The 12,060-nt window shown below is 35.2% G+C and overlaps 1 protein-coding gene across 2 annotated transcripts in view; it reads right to left on the reverse strand.

The window, feature by feature from the left end:
- Positions 1-12,060, reverse strand: part of Ccser1 (coiled-coil serine rich protein 1) — a 457,615-nt gene that overhangs the window by 342,470 nt on the left and 103,085 nt on the right. For both annotated transcript variants that reach the window (XM_028782449.1, XM_028782451.1), the window contains exon 4: positions 6,410-6,530. In XM_028782449.1, the coding sequence (XP_028638282.1) occupies positions 6,410-6,530 (121 nt within the window). The remainder of the gene's footprint in view (positions 1-6,409; positions 6,531-12,060) is intronic.

Genomic DNA, 12,060 nt, shown 5'->3' on the forward strand with positions numbered 1-12,060 from the left:
AGGATTCTGGTGTGTATGTGTGTGTGCGTGTGTGTATGTTTTTTGCCAGCGAGACCACTACACGCGCGCCCCGCACAATGGCTACAAGGTTCTTCATTTCAAACACGCAGTCAGTACATGTGTAAATATCAGCTATTGTTACAAGCAGATTTCTAACAAAGTCGAACCCAGAATCAACTGTGGATGATTTCATTCTCCTCGGAGCTTGAATATTATGTTAATTTCAGAAAGAGCTACTTAGCAGGCTGCTTATTGAGCACTCATACAGTTTTGAATAGCAAGGTGTGCATGGCAGTAAATGTAAGCATACATTGGATGCTACGATTTCTTTCATATAATTTATTTATTCACTTTACATATGGTTCCCAACCGTCTCTTTTTGTTCCCCCCTCCATCACATAATCCATCCCCTCTCCCCTTCTCCTCTGAGAATGGGAGGATCTGCCTCGGTAGTAACCCACCTTGGCACATCAAGTTACTGCAGGATTAGGCACATCCTCTCCCATTGAGGCTAGGCAAGACAGTCTAGTAAGGGAGTGTTAGATACATAGGCAGGCAATAGAGTCAGAAACACCCCCCAACTCCAGTTGTTAGTGGGAATCTCATGAAGACCAAGCTGCATATCTGCTACATATGTATGAGGGTTGGGGTAGGCTGGGCCTCAATCCAGCCCATATATACGCCTTGGTTTTGTTTCACTCTCTGGAACCCCCCAAGGGTTCACATTAGTTGACTCTCTTGGTTTTCTTAAGGAGTTCCATTCCCCCTGCCCCGGGTCCCACAATCCTTCCTTCCAACAATTGCACAAGACTCTCCAAACTTATATCATGATTTTTGATGAATATAAAAAGTCTTTTTTTTAAGCTTCAAACTCAGTTTTTTATGGGCTTGAATATTTGAACCCTGTGTACTATTCAGATTGCATACTTTTTCTTTTTCAGACAGGGTACCACTACACATCCCAGAATGACTTCAAATTCTGAGCAGTTTTTCTTTTGTGCTGAGCTCACAGGTGTGAACCACCTGCTCAGGCTGAGTGCTGAACTCTGAGCTCTCAGGTGTGAGGCACATGCCCAGGCTGATTTTTCTGTTTTCTAGCAAATTTATTATTTCCATAATCTTGATAATTTTGATATACAGAAAAGAAGATCAATAAACAAAATTAAATCCACAGCTTTATTTGCTTAATTTGCTTTATCTATAAAAAAAGCAACCCTTTAAACTCTCCTACTATAATACAAAAAGAAAATGCACCTTGCCTTTTTTGTAAAGGAGAGCTTCTTCTTGTCATTTTGCTCTAAACAGAAAGTACTATTCACAGTTGTTCTTGACTGGGATTGGGTATATAAGTACCATGGCCATGAAATGTTTCACACCTTGCAAATTTATGAAATAAAATATTAACACAATAAAATAATTAGGGACAATATTCTGAATTGTTTTGCATTATTTTATACTGATATATTAACAAACTAGACCAATGTTAAACAAAGAAATGTTTGTACAAAAGCTATACTCAAACTAGATAGGGAATATATGTTGGATTTATAGTGTTATTTACCAGGTAGGACATTTCTAAAATCTACCTAATTTATAATGTTATTAAAAGATATTTCTCTTAAAACTTCTTTCTTATTTATAACCTCAAAAACTCCAAAGCCCTTCTATGAAGAAATTATTCCAGTTCTGCCTAGCGAAACACTTTCTGAGTTTTAAATTATGCCACTCTAATTCTGTCTCAGAGATTCTGAGGTGTATGAATTTATATGGGAAGCCTGCACGGTCAGGAGGATGAAGTACTTAAAGCAGTAATCCCACCGGAGTTAGAAGTGATACAAGGCAGGCAAGACTCCGTTCTCAGATGACAGAACTGAGATAGTTCATTATTATACTGAGAGCGAATATTTCTGCATATTTTTTCCTTATGGAAAGTAAAATTGTATTAACAGGCTCTAGCAGCCTTATCTCTAAAATATGTGACAAGTGTTTTTAGCTAATATATTTGCTATAAAAATTACAAAATATATGATATACATATATATATATATATATATATATATATATATATATATATATTTCTTGTCAACATATTCATTATTATATTTCAGGCCTTGTCCTATGAGATAATTAGTAATAAAATACACAAATCAAGAATAAGAAAATTTTATATACTGCTTACCAGTAGCACAACAAGAACAAACAACATAAAATACAATAGGTCAGTAAAATTTATTAAAAAACAAAAGATATATATGTTGTGCCTAAGTATTTCAATATATTTAACTTAACATAATAAAAATTCTACCATTCAAAATGAAATTATAAACTAAGCATACAATATCACTTTGGATTCTATTGTTATACATTACTTTAAATTTGGTTCGCTACTTTTGCCTTCACTTACCAATATTTTCAAAATTTCAAGTATGCTTTTTGTTCTCAATGTAACTGAGTCTGCCAGGCTTCACATGCAATCCAATGCACAAAATCAGGTATGACCAATACTGTATGAGAATGGTTATTTTGAACAATCCAAGCCAGTGGCATGCAAATCTGTACTTGCTTTCATTTAAGAGAAACTGTCTCTCTCTACTGGATGTGTTGAAAAAATGAACATCTGCTTTGGCTGTTGCTGAGACTTTGAGAAAATGAAAATGATATCTGAGAAATTAAAGTCCTAGAAACTGAGAGCTGCAGACAGTCTAATGATATGGATAAATGCAGAAGAAATGGTCTTTGGCAGCTCTGTTTGAAGTCCCACCCTAATGTATCAGAAATTTCCACCCACTACATTCTAACAACATAAACCAGTCACCATTACTTTTCTGAAGCCACGTTGCTTTGTGAGTCTCTCACTGGCAAACAGTAATTTTCAGTTAATAGTCTTTCATGTGTATTGTGCTCATGTATCTAATTACATCAATTAATTTTGAAAATAATGGCATGTGGTATACAGGGCATATATTGTGAATCGATAGATAACTTCACAGGCTAAAAGGTGAAATGCTTGATAGAAAATATCTGACTAGCTTGCTTGGAATCACAACTGAGGATTCGTATTAGCAAAACATAGTACTCATGCCTTCTGCATCAGCTCAGCTCTTACAAATACAATAAAAAATTTAGTGAATTAATAGCAGTTGCACTACAGATATGTTATAATGAAGGAAAGCTGAGATTAGAAAAATTATGAGGCTTTATGTAAATGAGATTAGATATATGATTTAAACAGAGAAAAAGCTGGTCGCTATTTTGCTTTTGATACAACTGAAGATTCTTGTAAGACACCTAGAGAGATGCTGCCACAGAACCTTTTTAGTTTTAAATTCTTTAATCTTTTTTACAGTCCAGATTTTATTACACTCCTAGGCCACCCTCTGACTGTTCTACATTCCACAGCTCCTTCGTCCATCTCCAAGACGATGTCTCTACTCATCCCCACCCCAACAGACCATCCCACACCCTGGGGCCTGAAGTTTCTCAGGGGTTAGGTGTATCTTCTCTGACTGAGTCCCGACCAGGCAGTTCTCTGCTGTATATGTGTTAGGGGCCACATATCACCTAGTGTATGCTGCCTGGTTGGTACAGCAGCTTTAGGCATTAGACATATATATACAAGGTCATCCATAATGGTAATAGGTGATATTGAGGCAGGGACATAAAAACGATCTTCTTCTGGAGTAATAAATTCACACCTTCACAGTGAGGGTCAAGGTGTCACCATAATTAACAGATGGAGAAATGGAAGCATGAACAGATAATGTCCAAAAGCCAAACAGACTTGACCAGTCTTATGACACAAAAAGCAAATTTTACACCAATAAAATTTATGTGAGTCAATAATATAGTTGGCAGAAAGTATTTAAATGGTAATGTGGATCCTAAGACAACAGAGGAATCTCAGGCAGAACAGAAAGTAAAGGGTGTTACTGTTACCTAATAACACACACACACACACACACACACACACACACACACATGAATTTGAAATAAGGCTGTTTGTGCAGCAACTAAAGACTATTACAGAGGAAGGATAAGCGTGTTATTAACTCTATTAATCAATTTTTTTCTAAGTCCTTGAAAAATCTAAAAAGTTTAAGATCCAAGTTAAAACTATATGGAGACTTAGGTAAACTCACAAACACACTGCACAAGAATGTATTTGAGCTTCCAAATGTAACTTCCTGGGCAAATATGAGATGTAATTTTCTTTTTATTAGACAAAGGATGACTATTGGATCCTAAAACTTAAACTCCATTAGGAGCAGCTAAATGATTTTCACTTTCAGATTGCATTAACACTGAATTGCAATCACCACATTCTGAATTGCATGGTATTTCTTTCCTCTATAATGAGAATATTAATAGTGAATATCTTCAAGCAATCAAATACATGCATTGCTCCATTTGATTCAGTATTATTGAATGCAACATTAAGAGATTTTCCTAATTGATTTCACAAAGATTATCAAATAGGATCATGTTGTAGGAAACTACTTTGGGAGCATATCATCAGGTAGAAAGATAGGCTAAAGATAAGCAAACACAAGCCAGGGAAAGGAGCAGTTCTCTTTAGGATGTGCCGAGACTCCTTCCCTCATGAATATGACGGGTTACTAATAAACAAAGGCAACATGCACATCATATATCGCACACCATCACATATAGTGCTACAAATCATCATATGTAACATATCACCACATATCACATATCAGTACATATCACACATCACCTGTCACATTACCACATGTCACATATCACTACATATCACACATCACATGTCACACATCACATGTCACACATCACATGTCACACAATACCACATATCACTACGTATCACACATCACATGTTACATATTACCACATATCACATAACATCTTATAGCACACATCAATGCATATCACATGTATTACATAGCACCACATATCATTTAACACCATATATCACACAGAATGTCATCATGTATTATCATGTAGTATATGGATTGACCTATCATATAGAACTACATATTATACATCAACACATATCACATACCAACATATATCATGCATCAGAACATATCTGTCCATTTCACTAGCACCTCAGAGCACCATGTATTATACATCACCACATACCACCTTGTATTCCATACCATCAAGTCACATAACACATAGCATCACAGATCTTATGTCATCACACATTACATATTTCATGAGCACATACAATTATTGCCTGCATCACATAGTCACATATTACAATATATATCACGTCACATGTTCATCAGAGACAATATATCTAGCATAGCCTTATGTTCTCTAGAAAATCAGCAACAAAATTTCCCTTTTATTGATTGAATATTTTATCACAAATGGCTGTGATTTAATGTTTATGACTATGCATATTTGTTATCATGACTTTAATCATATTTAGGCATTATGAGAATAAAAGTCTTTCATTTAATTAATGTAAAGAACCAAGTTTAACTGTCAGTGAGTGCCAGTATTGTTTTTACTTAAACAATATATATATATATATATATATATATATATATATATATATATATATACTATAATTGTATGATTATACTCTTTAAATATTCTCTTTGAGCATGTACATATATTTGGAAAAATGTGTGCCTATATTATTACTTTCTACCTTGACAATTTTTCACAAAATGAATGTGTCCATGACAACCAGAATACAGATCAAGGGAGGCAACAAAACCAATAGTTAGCAAACCTCTGTACTTCTTACTAGGCAATATCATGTGCCACAGCAAACTTCAATAGTGTAATGTTTTAGCATATGATAATTTACTTAAATTTATAAATCAGTAACTTGCACTCATTGTAAAATCAAGCCAACTTTAAACTAAGTTTATACTAAGAACTGACTTTAGAGGTGAAGAGAGGCCTCAGTAGTTCAAGTGCCTTCTCCTCTTCTAGAGGACCTAGGCTCATTTTCCAGCACCTATGTCTACAGCTGACAATCACTAGGCGATCAAATACTCCCTTTCTGTCTCTGTAGGCACCTATTCAAAAACACACATACACAAATAGACACACACACATTTACAAAGAAAATGAATAAACAAACAAAAATACAAACTGATCCCCTTTTAAACTACAACCCTGCTACTCTGAAATAACTGATCCGGGATCATTGTGCATATGCACACAATGTTAATTTCTCAGCTTGTTGACCCATGGACTAAAACAGGACGTCAAAATAAAACTTAAATGACACAGGTCAGACACCAAAGCAGTAGATAGTAGTGATTTGTTGAAAAGAAGTAATTTTGAACAAACTAAATTTCTCCACATCCATACTCTGCCACTTCCATCATTTGCGAGAATACCTGGCAAGCTCTCTCTGCTTGGAGGCACTTGGACGAAATCCCACCACCTGGAACCTTAAATGACAACTTACTCTTTGGAAAGCTGGGGACATTTTGGTTCTTCTAGCGCATTCATTTCTTTTGCTGGGTCCATTGGGCTAAGAAGGACGGCTGCACAGGATGTTACAGAGTGGCAGGAATCTTCCCGGCAAACTGCAATTTGAAAACAATTAGTTGTAAATGTTAAAAATCACACAGTGCCTGTTCTTATCTTCCTCATTTCACTTTTATATTTTCAAGTCAAGGTCAGGAAGAATTTCAACAAAAACATCAATTAATATTAAATCACCCTTAGTTTTCTTTACAAGCTATTTTCCTCTAGCTAACTGTCCAATCCTGGGCAATTTTACTTAGCTTCATAGCCACAGTGGGAAAAAAGTATTCTAACATTTAGCATCTGAAAAACAAGTTATTTGTCAAATGGTAGATAAGAACTGTATGCCAAGACACATGTAATTCATGAATCTCCAGAAGGAAAGTCCAGTTGCTTCATCAAGGCCAAGATCAATGCCTACAATCCTGTGATCTCCTTCTTGTCCTTCTACAGACATCAAACGCATCTGCTCTTAGCATAATGTTACCACAAAGCAGCTTGCAAGGCTGACTTTTCTACATTTGGGTCATAAATCTTATTATCATTCTTAAAAGGATGGCTTACTTCATTCCATGTTCACTTGTAAGAATCATCTACAAAATGTACTGTTAGCTTATTGTGGTGGCAGTGTAGCTTTCCTTTGGACAAAGAAATAAACTGATTTTATCATTCAATTATAATAGACATAAGTTATTTCCAGTTTGAGGGTATTTCTATTAGCTATAAATATCCTTGTACTTTTTTGGGCTAGTTTCACATAGAGATTTGGTCTAGAAACACATCTAGAGGTTATACTGTTCTTAGGATATACCTATGATTGAATTCTGCATGCTAGATACCAGTTAACAGTTTTCTTTTCTTTACTTTCCCCAAACAAATATTTCAATGGCTTCACATCCATAAAACATTTGATTTTATGCTTGCCCATTAATTTTCATAGCATATTAATAATAAATCACTGTATAACAAATCCACATAAACTTTGTTTCAAACAATACTCACTGTTTTCTCAAAATTCTAGGTGCACTCAACAAACTTCTCCTTTTCTAATCACAAAATGCAAACATTAATGTGTTAGTTTGGCTGCACTCCCATCAAAAGTTTCTGTGAGCCAAGCATTGTGGCCTAGGGAGAAGTTTAAGTAAGATGGCATTGTAGTTACTATTTCCTATACCTCATCTTGAAATGCATTCAATAACCAGTTTTTCTATTTTTTTAAATCTCTGTGTGAAAATAATCCACTACAAATTAATCTAGGCTTATGTTGGCATTGCTTGTAATTTCGACAAGATCTGCAACCCTGTAGGAGGCAAGCCTTCTGACCATGTCTGTTAGGAACTGCATTTATCAGGTTAACTAAGGTCAAAGACCCAATCTGGGTATGAGTAGCACCATTCCATGACTGGAGATTTGGACTTTGTGCACAGGAGAAAGTGAGTTGAACACAGACGTTTGTCCATCTCTTTCTGCTTCCTGGTTTTGTATACAGAATGACATCTGGCTCCAGCTGCTGTGACTGCTCTTGCTGTGGTAGACTGCACCAAGATCTTTGGAGCTAAATAAAACTTTTCTTCCTGAAACTGACATTGCCAGGTTATTTCCTCACAATAACCAGACAAGGTTGTTATGGAAATTTGCTTCCTTGCTGTGAGAGAAAACCAAGGCTCCAGTTTCCAAGAATGGTCATGTGCCATCTTAAAATTTTCATACAGTTATTCAGGTAAGAATGCAGTAACATTAGTTGTTTAACCTATATATTCCTCGTAACTAAGTATCTATGTATATAATCTTCATTTTATGTGTTTCTAATTTATACAAATTATTATTGATCTCTTAAATTAAGTAACAGGAATCACTCCAAGACATTGCTCAAAATACTGCTAGCATACTGTATCATCTTAAATTGTATAAATTATAAATTTCCCTGCTTCTCTTCAGTCCAGACTCCACTGTGTAAATGACAGTTTCAGACTATAATCAGCACATGTGTGGACATTTTCAGAGTCTGATGATTACTGGTCATTAGGCAGCTGCTACTGTGCACAAGCCAGTGATGAACCTGGGCAGCATTTTCCACATGCAGATTATCTAAAGAGAAATTTGCCAGGAAAAAGGAAAGTATGGGAAAGAAGCAAATACTGAAAGAACTGGAATGATGTTTGAATTGAATGTAAATGCTGTTACTCATTGATATGAATACTTATTTCAAGAACTAAATGGTGAAAGAACAGATTGGCCTCTTAATGCAGCAAGAAGCAAATGAGAAAGAGAATAAGATAATTATCAGTAAATGGGACAACAATTTTTATTAAAATTTATCTTAATGATAGAATAAATGGCAGATTAAAACTAAAGTTCATAAAAATTCCCAGTGCTAATGGGGTTTTATAGAAATGTAATAAACATTATTTCACTTAAAGAACTTTACAAAACAATATGGATGTTAGTGGTACCTGCAAATCTACATTTAAAAATAATACCTGTCTGGTATTTCTGATACAACATCATATACATTATTATTTAAGATAAAGAAAAATGTAAATATGCTCAGAATAATTCATTAATATGTTGCTGGATTCTGAAAGAAAATTAAACTATAAAATAATTAAAGAAAAAATGAGAATCACCATTATTAAGAAATTTGTTAATGTTCATTAATAAAAATAATACTCTTTAAAATTCATTGCAAATATAAAAACGTACTTTATAAGTAATAGTCCATTTTTTTATCTTTTAGAATAAATTTGATTAAAAGTTAACTAAAGTTAGGAGATATCATAATAGTTGCAGAATATATTGATCTCTGTTTCTCTCAACCCTCAACAAAGAAGCTTCTTCCTATAGTGAATATTAGTTAACACAGAGACTCACAAATAGACAGAGAATGAGAGACTTTGGGCACTAAGTCATAATCATGATATCTGTATCGCAACCCTTCTGTCAAAGCTCAGAGTTCTATGAGGAAGAGAGGTAAAAAGGTTGTAAAAGCTAATACACACACACACACACACACACACACACATACACACACAAACCCCCACAATCTAAGTTATAGGCTACAAAACAGGCTTTAACTGAGTATATGACTAAAATCAGCAGCAAGAGAAAGTGGTTGGCACTAAGAGGGAACAGTTTTGAAGACCATGGATCTTCTGAACATTTGAACAGAAAGAGGCTTCCATGCCCTTACCCACAGAGGCTGTCATCAGCCTAAGACTCAGAGCAGCTGGGTTTTGGGTCTCTTCTGGTGTGCCCATCATGATGCCCTGAGGAGTAGCATTTCTTTTCTGACACAGAAACCTCTGTTATATGCTCTTCCACTCTGCACTTGGTTCTTTGCTAAATAAAGCACTATTGATGAAGTACCCAAAATCTCATTATGATTCATCTAGTGACGATGGTCAGTACAGAGCTAACTTCTCTCCTTTAAACTGATGTAGAAATTAGTGTATTCTTGCACAGAGAACATGGAGCAAACAGGAGCCTCATACATTGACCTATGACAAAGAATGATAGATATTTTACATAGAAAAATGTGAACTGTACAATCACGTGTGATTGGTGCTAATGTTTCATCTGCCACCCCTCCTCAGTACTCAAAACACAGTGGTTATAATCTGAAGTCCTGAAGTTTTGTCTTCTGGGTCAATTGAGTAATATGTACATATCTTCAGATTTCCTTATTTAGAGACACAAAATCGAATAACCCAGCCTGGCCTCAAACTCCCTATGTAATCGAAAATGATTTCAAATTCTTGATAATCCTTTTGATCCCCTAAGTATAAATGTTACAGGTTCCAGCACCATGCTCAGTTCTTCAAATAATTCTCTAAAGCTTTGGTTTTTTTGATGAGATTTCTAGATACAGAAACATAGGTTTTCATAGTATACATGTGGTGTATACCCATCACCACATGTCGATTTTTGACATCATGGATTCTGTTTGACTGGTTAGACAATCTATATACAGGAAGCACAATCACTGAAACTGACATTTACAAGTTAGAATCATTTTTCAAAAATCTGTCTTCTTCATTCTTGCCACTCAGTGCAACTCAAGCACAAAATTAATGCCCAGAAACATTTGTTGAATGAATAAGAAAATGAAGTGGAACATGTAGGGAAAGACAAGATCTTGGCCCAGCACAGGGAAGTATGTTCTAAAAAACAATGAAATGAGAAAAAAAATGTCTTCTGTTTTAACAAATTTAAAAAAGTCAATATAGTCTTGGCCTATATAAGACAGAAAAAAAGGGGGGGTAAAGGGGAATAATCTGGAAGTATAAGCATCTTCAGCACTGTAAAACAGTATCAATGACTCTAAATTAGAATTTGATCCTGAAGTTAATAGGATTGAAATCAATTATTAAATGAAGATCCAACAAGATTGGCCTTTTCTTTTCTACAACCAGCATGGGTAATCTATATTGACGGGGCATGATGAGCTGACAGCTCAAGGCAATACTTCTGCAATTAAAGTGTGAGAGGCAGTGAGACTTGTTAGCACCGAAGGGGAGAGTGCATTAGAAAGGGAGAGAGGATTCTTGAGTGGGACTAACAGGGATTACTGTGTCTACCCCAGGCTCACAGGCACAGAGCACATTTACTTGTTTCTTTTATTAGGACAAACTGAAATTCTCAGTATGTAATAAAATCAAGACGCAGCTAGGTGCAGGTAAATGAGGAAAATCGGCAGAAGTCCTGATGGAAGACCTTCAAATGGATTGGGAAGCCATTTAACATTTTTAACCATTTTACAAACACCTTACTTAATAATGTTATAGGTTTGATGATTTTCAAAGTATGTGAAGAAATTATTCTGAAATGGTTAATACCTTAAAGTAATAACTGAATAGAAAAATAACGTACAGAAATAGGCATAGAAATAATTATATCCAGGATACTAGACAACACTATGACATACAAAAGACAGCATAGAGTATAGCCAGGTTTATTTAACAGGGCTCACATTGGGGTCTCACACTAGGGTCCCACATTAGAGTCCAGCAGTAGCTTTTCTTCTTGTAAAACAATCTTTGGGCATTACTAGATATATTATAAAATTTGTTTCCTGAAACTACATGTTTTTATATCTCAGCTTTTGAATATCTCTTTATCAAAATTTTCATAATTAAAATTATACTAAAATAAATTTATAACATCATAAGTTATGGGGAAAAATCAGAAAAGGTAAATAGTTATCTTTGTATGTTTACATACTTTCCTACTATGACACACATACTTTATTACAATTTAGGAAGGCTAAATAATCCTGTACCTGAAATGTAACCTGAAAAAGGTCACTGGTTTTTAAATATTGAGCAAGAAACAAGCATTTAAAATGTTGTTGTGGCACATGTCTGTAACTCCACATTCCACAGGCTGAGGTATAAGGCCTATGAGTTGGAAGTTAGTTCAGGATATATGGATATATGGATAGTTACAGAGCTACATAATAAGTCCCCCCTCCCTCTCCCTATCTCTCTCCTTCCCTCCCTCTCCCTCCCCGCTCTCTCTGTTTCTCTCTCTGTTTCTCTGTGTTTCTCTCTCTCTCTCTCTCTCTCTCTCTCTCTCTCTCTCTCTCTCTCT

Source organism: Grammomys surdaster, unplaced genomic scaffold (assembly GCF_004785775.1).
Source record: "Grammomys surdaster isolate TR1022 unplaced genomic scaffold, NIH_TR_1.0 752, whole genome shotgun sequence".
NCBI lineage: Eukaryota > Metazoa > Chordata > Mammalia > Rodentia > Muridae > Grammomys > Grammomys surdaster.